This window comes from Ixodes scapularis, unplaced genomic scaffold, assembly GCF_016920785.2.
Source record: "Ixodes scapularis isolate PalLabHiFi unplaced genomic scaffold, ASM1692078v2 PGA_scaffold10__122_contigs__length_95168666, whole genome shotgun sequence".
NCBI classification, from domain to species: domain Eukaryota; kingdom Metazoa; phylum Arthropoda; class Arachnida; order Ixodida; family Ixodidae; genus Ixodes; species Ixodes scapularis.
In genome coordinates, this window is record NW_024609836.1 from 25,306,085 (window position 1) to 25,318,372 (window position 12,288).

General features: G+C 49.7%; 1 protein-coding gene across 1 annotated transcript; it reads right to left on the reverse strand.

The window, feature by feature from the left end:
* Positions 1-1,281: 1,281 nt before the first annotated feature.
* LOC120840700 lies at positions 1,282-1,818 on the reverse strand. Its single transcript, XM_040211321.1, has one exon. The coding sequence runs from the start codon at positions 1,816-1,818 to the stop codon at positions 1,282-1,284; it is 537 nt and encodes a 178-aa protein (XP_040067255.1).
* Between the last annotated feature and the right edge of the window lie 10,470 nt (positions 1,819-12,288).

The following is a 12,288-nucleotide window of genomic DNA, read 5'->3' on the forward strand; positions in this document are numbered from 1 at the left end:
GCTCCTTGTTATTTATGTTTGTACCATACACTTTCTAACATTGCATAGTTTGCACGAGCAAGTGCTCATTATGCATGTGGTGCATATCACACTTCAGTGTTGGCAGTGACAATTGGACACTTTTAATGACACATTGAGATTGGTGCCAGACTCCTTTAATATGATGGTTGAGAATATCTCCCACTAATCCATTCATTGGGAAAACTTTGAGCTGGGCGGGCTCGCGCCGCTGCCAGCTGTGCTCAGCTGGCAGCGGTAGGAACGGCCTTTTATCGTTTATCGGCTCCGGCCAACTGCAGTTTATTTGTTACGAAAGTGTGCGGTACGGCACGAGGAACCAGCCGATACCAACATCGCGCAAGTGGTATGTGAATTTTCGCCTCTTTTGGGACTTCGAAAATTCGAGGCGAGCAAGCGTTGCTAGGCCTTAGGCTCAGCGCACGAGTACGGCCACCGGGGCGATCGCCCCCGGTGTTAGGCCTACCCGACGAGTACGAATAAGATGGCGTCGCCACCGACGATGGAGGTGTGCGAGAGCCCGGCAACCAAAGGCCTGCAGGCAACGATAGTCGGCAACGATGAAGGGAAGATGTACGTTCAAGTAGGAGCCCACGACGCGACACCCGGCGAGTCGAGCGGATGGACCACGACGAGTAGAAGAATGCGCAAGGCCAAGGAGCTGCAAGGTGAGAGACCATCTTTAACCGCGGAACGGCAGTCGAGACCCAAGGAGAGAGTTAACTTTGTAAAGCCAGTTACCGAGAATATCAAGAAAGCAGCCCGTATGCCGGCGGCTATCCCCAGAGACGACCATAAGATCGTGATTAGGCCCAGGGGCGGCCTGAACGTAGCTCGAATCGAGACGCCGGTCGTCACGGACGCCATTATGGCGGCCGCGGGGACGGCGAAAGAATACCAGGGCGAAGACATGGTGTGCATCAATGCGGCGCAGAACATCTTAGTCGTGAGCACGCCGAGCGAGCAGAGAGCCGAAATTTACACTAAGATCAGGACCGTCGAATTCGGCAACATGGAATTTGAGGTTTCCGCCTACCGAACCGCGCCCGAAAGGACGGCGAAGGGAATCATCAGAGGTATCGCAATTGACGACTCGCCCGAAGACATAAATGAGGCGGTCGTGGCAAAGTATAACCCAACGGCGCTAGAGGCGCACAGGATTGGAAATTCTACAGCGGTCATCGTCCTCTTTGAAGGACAGAGAGTGCCCCGATACGTAATATACCGAGCGGCACTGCTCAAGTGCAGGCTTTACAGGAAACATCATGAAGTGTGTAGATGTTGCGGAAAAGTCGGACACCGCATCGACGTATGTCCAACCCCGGAGACCAGAGTACGCTTCGCGTGCGGGGAGGCCAACCCCGACGCGGACCACGAGAAGGCATGCAAGCCAAGTTGCAAGCTATGTGGAGGAGCGCATCCGACGGCAGATAGAATTTGCAAGAACAAGTTCAAGGTCCCCTTCGTCGTCACGAAAAGACAATGGGAGCGCCGAGAGGAACGCGAACAGCAACAGCTCCAGAAGACAAGACCACCAATGACGTCATCAGACTTTCCACAGCTGCCGAGCAGGGAGAAAAGCGAGTGCAGCGAAAGCCAACGGCGCACCGACAGCCGCGAAAGACACAAGAGCCAGCAAAAACACCTGCCGCCGTCGCAGCAGGAAGACGGGAAGCTTAAGTGGTTGGCTGCAGTTAAGGGAAGCAAGTCGAAAGAAACGCCCCGCAGCAAGCAGCAGCCACCATGCCACCACCATAACACCGGAGAACCGCCCGTGACAAGGCGAGAAATATACGACATGATCAACGAAAACAACGAAAGGCTACTACAGAAGATGGAAGAGAAGATGGACGCAAGGATCGACAAACTACTAGAAGCAATAAGGGGGAGTCAAGCGCCACTGTCACTGCCGACCCCGCAACAGGAGCAAGAGGTGGAGCAGATACCCCGCCCATCCTCGAAGAAGAAAACCCCAGCAAAGCCACCTAAGAGGAAGGAGGAACCAGCCATCGCCGAAAAGGAGGCTACCAAAAGCAGCATCGAAAGTGACGAGGAACAGCCAAAGGAGCCCAGCAACAAAAAGAGGATTATCGAGAATACCAAAGAGAGAAAGCTCATGGCCAGGCTCGACCGCATGGACAAAGAGCGGGAACAAATTGCACATTCGATGAAGGAAAAATTCAACAAGGTAGAGATGACGCTGGGAGAAATACAAAGAGGAATGCTACAACTACAAACGCAGATGCAAACGTTCCTGCAGAGTATGGAAGCCAAGATGCAGACATTCGTGCAGAACGCCCAAACCCAGATCACCACCCAAATACAGCAATTATGAACCCAACAGCGAAATCGAACGCCAAGCCAGACAAAAGGGCAGTAACAGACCAGCAGCCGGTCAGGGACCTCCTGATTTGGCAGTGGAATTGTAACGGCTATCACAATAAGAGGGCAACGCTAACACGGCACCTACAGGGAATGGAGAGGAAACCGGACGTCATTATGATTCAGGAAACACTATGCACTGACACACCCCAACTTCAAGGATACAGAGCACACGCCAAGGCGGCCAAGCCCCTAAACAAAAAAAAAGAAAAAGTTTGGAATACGCAAACCAACAGGCGGGGTGTGCACATTCGTCCGCAAGGGCATCGTATTCCTCGAGCACGAGCTGACCACCGGCGGCTGGACCGATAGCAGCGCGGTGGAGGTGATCGTTGGGAAGAAGAGGAAAACCAGCGTGCTCGCGGTCAACGTGTACAGCAGCCCCAGACATAGAGAGCAAAAGTTCCGCACGCTCATGCAAAGGGCACTGCGTGCGACGAAGAAAGGCACGATCGTAATAGGGGGTGACTTTAACGCACCACACTACGACTGGGGATACGATAAGACAACCGAAAAGGGGAGAGACCTACTGCAAGACGCCACGGACGCGGGGCTAACGCTAATCACGAACCCGGAGACCCCCACAAGAACGGGTACTTCGGTCGCCAGGGACACCACCCCGGACCTGACGTTCGTCGAAATAAATGGGAACGACACCGCAACGTGGAAAAACACCAAACACGACTTCGGCAGCGACCACATGGTCATAGAGATCCGGATCCCGCTGGGGAACGGTGCAAGCCAAGAGAAACGAACACACAGATACACGAACTGGGAGGAGTTTCGGCGTCAGCTCCCAAGCCAGCATGGTAACATTGAAGATATAGAAGCGTGGTCGAAGGCGATAGTAGAAACGACCGAGGAGGTGACGACAGAGATAGAAACGGACAAAGACATACACGAAATGGACGGCAGATTGGCCCACCTCATCGAGGCGAAGACTGCCCTCAAGAGAAGGTGGAACCAACAACGAACAAACAGAAGGCTCCGCAAAAAGATCGCGGAAATCAACAGGGAAATAGAGAAACACAGCAAGGAGCTCGGCCGGCAGCAGTGGGAGCAAACGTGCAGAGAGGCGGACGGCCAACTCCATCTGGGCAAGACGTGGCGACTGCTCCGGCACCTCCTCGACGACACCCAGACCAAGGGAGAACAACAGTACAAGCTCAGCAGAATTATACACAAGGCGGTAGCGGAGCACGGGGAACCGGAGGTGAAGAGGAGACTCGACGCCAAATACCTCCCGGTTTCCCCAAAGGAAAAGCACCCAGAATACCAGGGGGCAGAGAACATCGAGGTTGACCAAGACATCGAGGAATGGGAGGTCCGAAATGCGATGCAAGACCTGAACAGGCGTTCGGCGTCGGGCCCGGACCGCGTCAGCAACAAAGCGCTCAGAAACTTGAACGACGCGGCCGTGACGGCACTGACGGCGTACTTCAATAAATGCTGGAGGGCCGGCAAGCTACCACGCCAGTGGAAGGAAGCCAAAACCATCCTCATTCTGAAACCAGGCAAGTCGCCCGACATCGAGAATCTACGCCCAATATCCTTAACATCGTGCGTGGGTAAACTGCTAGAGCACATCTTAATGACCAGATGGCAACAGTACCTCGAAGAGGCAGAGCTCTACCCGGATTCTCTCGTCGGCTTTCGATGCAAGCTTGGAACGCAAGACGCCATGCTCCAACTCAAGAAGGAGATAGTAGACTACGAAACTCACACCAGCGACAACAGGGCAATACTGGGCCTGGACCTGCAGAGCGCCTTCGACAAAGTCCGGCACTCTGCGATCCTCGCCCAAGTGTCGCACCTGAACATGGGACAGAGATCTTACAATTACATTCGGGATTTCCTGACCGACCGCACGACTCACATCTGCGCCGGGGATCTCCAACTACCAGAGAAAACGCTCGGCAGCGAGGGGACACCACAAGGCGCGGTAATCTCTCCGCTGCTCTTCAACTTGGTCATGATCGAAGTCGCCAACCGGCTGCGGAGCGTCGATGGGGTACGCCACACGGTTTATGCCGACGATGTGACGCTGTGGGTCACCGGCGGCAGCGACGGCCACATAGAGAATACACTACAAGAAGCAGTAAAAACGATAGAGGACCAACTGAAGGGATGGGGGCTGGTGTGTTCCCCCGCAAAGTCGGAGCTGATGGTGAACACAAGGGGGGCACATCATCCCCGAGGTAGCCAAGATTAGAGTGCTGGGCATGATCATCGAACGCAGCAAAGTCAACGGGGCAACGGTCTCCAAGCTCGAAGCTAAGACCGGCACGGCACTGCGTCTCATACGCCGCGTCGCCAATAGAAGAAGCGGGATGAAGGAAGCAAGGCTCGTCAGACTGATTCAAGCCTTCGTGATGAGCCATATCACCTACGTCGCCGCCTTCCATAATTGGCGGCAGTGCGAGCGGAAGAAGATCGACGCGATGATCCGCAAAGCTTACAAATCAGCATTAGGACTCCTAGGATGCACGAGCACGCAGAAGCTCGAAGCCCTGGGACTCCACAATAGCCTGGAAGAGATCGCCGAGGCACAGCAGACGGCGCAGCTCACCAGACTGTCGGGAACCAGGACCGGCAGATCTATCCTTAAACAACTAGGCATCGGAGCCAAGGAAGACGACCACCGGATGCAGGAGCAGATACCGCGGGAGCTGGGCAAGCACATCGTCGTGAGCCCAATCCCGCGGAACATGACTCCCACATTCCATCAAGAAAGAAGAGAGGCGAGAGCCAAGGCGCTGATCGCGCTACACGCCGGCGATGAGGGAGCCGTGTTCGTGGACGCGGCCAGTTACAAGAACATCGGCGACGCCTTCAGCGTCAGCGTGATCGGAGCCAAAACGGGTGAGATCAGGATGGCGGCCAGCGTGCGGACCACTGTGCCCAGCCAGGCAGAAGAAGTGGCGGTAGCCCTCGCCATCGCGGACCCCAGAACGAAGACGGTGTTGTGCGACTCGCGAACGGCAGTGCGCAACTTTGCGAAACAGCGAGTGTGCAGTGCGGCAGCGCGCATCCTGCGAAAGGCCGAAGTCAACGGAGCCATCACCAGTGCGGTGATAAAGTGGTTTCCCGCCCACGCGGGCGCGGAAGTGGCGGGCTCGCTGGGGCTCACCAACCACAACGAGACGGCCAACTCCGTGGCGCGTGGACTCGCCGGCCGCGCCCCGGTAACGGCCGCCGCCGACGTGGTGGATCGCCCCGAGAAGGACACCATGGACGCTTAGAACGAGGTAACCCTGTGGTACCGGTTAGCCAGAAGAACGATGGCCCTGCCCCACCCCCGTCTGACGCGGGAGGAGGCGGTGGTATTCCGCCAGTTACAGACTAACTCCGTGATAACCCCAGTGTTAGCAAAGCACCTGTGGCCGGAGGTATACGTAACAGACTTATGCAGACTGTGCGGGAAGGAAAGGGCCACGTTGGCCCACATCCTGGAAGACTGCGAATGCGCGAACGCGGACAACAGTGCAGACGTTCTCCCGCCCCTCATGGAGGAGGCGAAGAGATCCGAAGACTACGACATCCAACACACGGCCGTCCAGCAGATCCTAGCGGCACTCGAGAAGCAGCGACCGGACGGGATGGAAGCAGAAAGGGTGAACCCGAGTACGCTGAAGCCCGCCGCGAGCGGCTCTCCCCGCTAAGAAGACGTCCGGCCACGTCGCCCCAAGAACCCACCTGAGAGGGTGGGATGATAGGGATTACTGCAGGAGACCCATTAAAGTTGCTCTCTCTCTCTCTCTCTCTCTCTCTTTGAACTGTTTTGTGGAAGTATGCAAATATTAAGACCATCGAGAACTTAATAAATTCAGAAGCTTTAGGCATGGAACAAATTTTGTGATATTTTTATTTTCCTTCCAAAATTTGGGGGAAGTAAAACTTAAATCAGGCAAGATTTCTGTAACTTCCCTTTGCACATAAGTTAAGCTTCACATTAAAATATTACCCTTTCTGTCATGCACATCTTGTCTTCATTATCTAAAAGTGCATCTAATGCACAGCTGCTTCAAGTAGCATGTGTGCCGATGCATTGCACACATATCACATAATGAATCCAGTTTCTGTAACAAGGTCCTATGCTGGCACTGTACCTTTTGCATCTATCCTTATTTCTTCAGTTATCTGCTCTGCATACTTAGTGGTTTTCTGGTTGCCATACCTGGTATACTGAACCCAGTTTGACAGGTGCTGAGATACAGGGTGATTCATTCTCATCGAGACAGATTTTTGTAAAATAAAACTTCTGTTTTATGCAAATTATCTTTTTACAGTTGAGTTATACTCGTCCTTGCAGGCACTTTGTACAGGCAAGATGGCAGCTAAAAGTGGACTTATTACCTAAAATCAATGAATTAGCTTTTTAGTTACTGGTTACATGGCACCAGCACATATTCTGAAAATGGAGGCAGTCACCTTCTTATACCAGCTTATTTTTCGTGCAATGACCACTAACCTCAGAAAACACGGTTGAGAAAGATTGTTGCACACAAAACGGGTTGTGGGATACAATACTTTCTGGACCACTGCAATACCGCTGCCTTTGGTGAAATGATATGTTCTCTCTCTTTTTGGTCTGTCTGTTGATTATAGGATTTCTAAAACAATTGACTGGTTTAAGGAGGAGATTTCGCAACAGCTGTCAACCAGTAAATGAAAACGTTAATGAACTAATTTTAGAGAATGGTCCACTTTTAGCGCCACCCTGCCCGTACGAAGTGTCGGCTTGGCGAAGTGCTCATATGTAACGAGATCATCTGTGTAAATAAGATAAGTTTTGTTTTTACAAAAGTCTATTTCGATTAGAATGAATCACCCTCGAGCACCCTTGGTTTGGGGTGCATTGCACCGTGCACCCTATACTACAAACACCCTATAGAGGGTGCTTTGGCACAGAGGTGCTCGTTTGCACCCTCAAAGGGTGCTCGTCCTGGGACAAGTGCTTTACACCCCTAAGGGGTGTAAGAAAGTTTAGTGTGTACATGCGTATAGCGTTATTTTAGCGCACTGTTCGACGCCACGCATTCCAAAGAAAACCCCTCCAAAATTGACAACACGCACAGTGTTGTCAATTTTCTCTAGGTATGCTGTTTTGTAGTCAGCTGGTTTCGGAAACTTGCGCCGTCTGTAAGCATCTCTCACAGCCGAGTTGCTTAAATGGAAGTCATCAGAAATATAAGTTACACGTTGCAGCAACCAACGTTTATAGATAAACGTTGGCTTCGACTGCCCCACTCGCATTCACCCATAACGTCGAACAGAAAGGCGCTAGTGTCGGTTTGAGGTCACTACTTTTCTAAAATATCTATAGCGACAGCATCAGTCTGCACTCGGTGCATTTCGCAAGTTGGTTCGGGGCCGGTTGTACGTGTAGCACTCCGCGGGTGCGATGCAGTAGGACCCTCACAGTGCAAGTCTGGATCGCGGATCGGGAACCCGTCGGTGGCATCACAGGCGGCCATCGCTTGACAACAGGCAGTGCACGCAAGGGAGACTCGCACAAAAGTAGGAACATTAAAGCTTGTACGCGGTGCTCGAAGGCGAGTGTTTTATGAAGTGCTGCGACCATTTTATCGGCTGCTTGGAGATAAAATAGACATTCGTCAAGTGTTCCAACGTCGATTTAAAAAAATGGGCCGGAGCACCACCGACTCTACAACGTCGCTTGCTTCGGTTGCTAAATAAATGACACGTTCAGCGACTGAACGGCACTCTCCAAATTTTAGTTTGTCACGAAACCCCTCACAGCAGTTTAAAAAAAAAAAGCTTCCACCAGAAGTACTATGTACAAGCAGTTAAAACGATGCGAATGTCCCCAGTAAAGGCCTTTTAACTTATCGTTTGCGAAGCTCTGGTGACTTCGAGATCACGAATGACTCCACAATAACTCTCCGTAACCCTTGTTTCACTAAACACATCACACTTTACGCCCAACAAAGTCGCCCTCGACCCTCAACAACATAACATTTAGTTTAAAAAGATTGGTATTCTAACACGTTTGATCTTTTTGCCCACAGTATTTACTGTTATTTGCGGAAAACACGATAGAAGTTTCATGGTCGAGAGCAACCTACTAAGGTATTGAAATTGGGTTTTCCCGTTTCTCCCATAGCGTGCATTTGGTCGTGTCAAGCGATGACTGCCGGCGGTGCGACTAGTGATTCAAAACTATCGATAAATTGACTATCGATAGTTTTTCCAAAACTATCGATCGTGCCGCAGAACTATCAATAGTCAGCTATTGATAGTTTTTCGATAGTCAACTATTAATAGTACTATCCATAGTTTTTCGATAGTTGACTATCGATAGTGCTATCGACAGTCGAGTATCGATAGTACAATTTGGATAGTTTTTTGTTTTACTATGGATACTCAGATTTCTCGCGATCGATAGTTCTATCCATAGTTTCGCACCACTATGGTAAGTGCTTGGGATAGCTAGTGTCCTATTTGAAAAATAAAGCGAGAAAAAGACAAGAGGGATCGACGCAAACTACTAGTTTCGCAAAACTATCAATAGTAAAGCGTCGACAGTACTATCAACAGGTTTACGATAGCAGACTATCGATAGTTTTTCGATAGTCGACTATCGATAGTACTATCCATAGTTTTTTACTATCGATAGTCAGATTTCTGGCGACTATCGATAGTTTTGCGTTACTAGGTGCCACTCGACTATATAGCAATGCAGGCCTCTATCCGCGATCCAGCCTACTAAGAGATCAGTGGTGCCAGTACTATTAGACACAACTCGTTTCTTTGCATTCAATTTTCGCAACTACAACGTAAACAGCACCACACTGCCAAATCTCGAGCAATGCCAGTCATCTGCAGCGTCTGCAGCTACACTGGGAAGTACCAAAGCGCCATCAAGTAGGACAGATTCGATGAGACTTTCAGTGATTTCAGTTTCGTTTTCGAGTTCGTCGCCTTGGAGGCGCAGGCATGTAAACGTTTTTCAGACAATATTTTCAGTGGAATTTGAGTCGACTGAATTTTGCTGGTACCCTCTGACGCAAGATGTGGCAGTAGTTCGATCACTGCAAATATTGACAAATGTCGTCCGCTATCGTTGCAACGGCCAGATAGACTCGAAAGAAAATGGCATCGCAGTCTGCTCCGCCAACTTCACCGGCTCTTTCAATATTTAGAACATTAAAATCGCGCCTGTCGTCCATATAATTGGACATTCTGATTGGCCTTATGGAGCACCACCCGCAATTCGCGAGAGCCTGCACCGAGCTCACCGCTCAGTTCACCAGAGATGGGCGAACTCTGTGGTGGGCCAAGCTTGTGCGACGCCTAAACAGCCAGGGGCCGGCGAACAAAACTCGGGCGGCGTGGCAGCAGTTTTGGAGTGCGAAACTTAGAGTAGCAAAGTGCAAGGCAGGTATTCTGAGTGAGGACTGGAGGGGCACGGCAGGAGGGCCACCCCGAGGTTCGTTTCCGACTCCAGAGGAGGAGCGAATTATCGGAATCATCGGTGTGGACACGGCCCAAGGTTGCAACGGGCCAGTGCTGGGACTGGAAGTGAGGTCACACCATTTATTCACATGCCGACCTTTATGGTGCGTTGATTAGCAGTGGGGAAACCACCCCCAAATACTGCTGCCCTTGTGCATGGTGAAACAAAACCTTGCTAAAATGCCCTCGAGTATATCACCATCTTGCTGTCATGTAGAGGGTCGTAGTAAATTAGTATGCTAATTCTGAGCCTGACTGCATATATCAAGAAAGGTTCTTAAGGTAGTGGGATACGTGGGTCGGCAGTTGGCGGGCCAATAGTTTGCAAGTTCTAGCCACTAATAGAGTTGCCGAAAGTATTTCAGCCACCGGCCGAAGATGCTCTTCAAACTGGGCCATCAACCTCGACGGCATTCGGAGACCATCCGAGTGAACTCAATAAGCCGGATGACGAGGCTGGAGGCAAGTGTTTCTTTCAATGAGAAGGTGCTATGAGAAGGTGTTACTGCTCTTAAAAACCAGTTAGAATGGGAACCACTATGCTCAAAAAGACGACGACTGCGCTTGAAGTTTCTTCATGCAATATATCATGACCGTACGGGTATTAGTAAACCGAAGTTCATTCAACCACCTCACTTCATTTCTCGAAGATTGGAGCACTCCAAGAAAATAAGAAGATACACAGCCCGAACCAACATTTCTAAATATTCCTTTTTTCCTAATACCATAAAAAAGTGGAATGAACTGTCTGACGAAACTGTTTCCATCGTGTCTGACGATGGAAACAGTTTCGTTTTACGACAGACTGCCGCGTGATGGTTGGGCAGGCTGTCACGACTGAAGAGAATATAATATCTCCCCTACGTTTACCTTCTCTTGTGGAAAATGTGCCGGGTTCTGTGGGTAGCGCTGTCTTGCCCTGTTTCGCGATTTTTCTTTTTTATATATAGGTTCTTTTTTCTATTGTGGTTCATGTGAGTGGAGGGGCTCGTGCCTCTTTTTGTGACACTCAAACATTTTTTTTTGTCTCGTGTTTGGCTGATTTTGTGTAAGTGTATATTCACCTGTGAGCTTGTGTTTCTGCTTATTTGTACATTGTATACACAAGTACAAAGTCATCTTATACGCAAATGTACTATAACCCCCCCCCCCCCCCCACTGCAATAATGCCTCTGGCGCTGCGGGGTAAACTGAAATAAATAAATAAATAAATTATATATACAATCTGCAAATCTGAGGTTGTCTCACAGCTTAATTTTTATTGGAAAACTTGATATGGTTAATCCGATAATAATTTTCATTAACCAGGGTTTCCCGGCCCAACTCGACGCCCAGTATGTGGTGCCGGTCGTCTCCGCTATCACCCCACCCGGTTCAGAGAGGAGTCAGGCGAGCTCCTCGTAGAGTCCCAGGCCGACCTTGCGACCCAGGTCACACGGCTCGTTCAAGCGGTTCACCAGCAGGTCCAAATATTAACAAAGCAAATGCATTCACTAAACCAGAGACGTGTAACTTGCACGCAGCGAGTTCACTCAAGAATCAAGATCATGCATCATTGGACGCACATCTTTATAAAGTGCAGAGGCAGTCCATAATACAGGAATTACTCTTGTGTAATCATTGCTTGAAAGAAATTGAAGCAGTGAACAACCATAAAAAGCAAACATTTAGTGGGTACTCACTATATTACGCATCCAGTGTAGTAGGTTGGTCGTATTTATGACACATTGCAACCCACGTAGTACACATCCGGCGTAAACCCTTACGATCGATGTAGCAAACTCATCTCCTTTCTATCAGCTAACTAACTGAAATCACTTATTTTATCGGGCAGATATCATTCAATTTCGGCCAGCTTACTCTTTGGTTTCATTAACCTGGTCCTTTGACTACATAATTTTGTCACAGGTAAATTAAATATCAAGCTGCGATACATTCACTATTTATGATCTTATTACCACAAAGCGGAAATCAGCATATTTGTGATACGCTGTGCAAAGTGGCAGTGGACAAGCAGGACATATATAATATTAGTTTCCAATTACATGTGCAACTTTAGCTGGGAAATTAGCCATCTGCAATAGTTTCAAACAAAGGGGAAGCAAGATATTTATGCAGACTTTGCATTAGATGTGACGGTGATGTGTGCATTTTGCTAGAAGTAAACATTTCAGAATTTGTCTCGCCCTAATCTATACAGTAATGTGAGTGATACTTAGTGATACATGATGCATTGCTTTGTAAACATCTACTAAAAAAACATAAGGTGTTGCTCGACCCAAGTTGAGTGACAAGGTCCTTGCTGCCGATCCTGCAACTTTGAAGGGAGTACGAGTAGGTCAATGCTGAGTATGTGGACGATGAGCATTTCGCCGATAAGTATGTCCACGCAGAACAAAACCCTCCTAC

Coding starts and splice junctions, on each gene's coding strand:
- LOC120840700 (XM_040211321.1), bottom strand. CDS start 1,818: ATGTCGTATATTTCTCGCCTTGTCACGGGCGGTTCTCCGGTGTTATGG.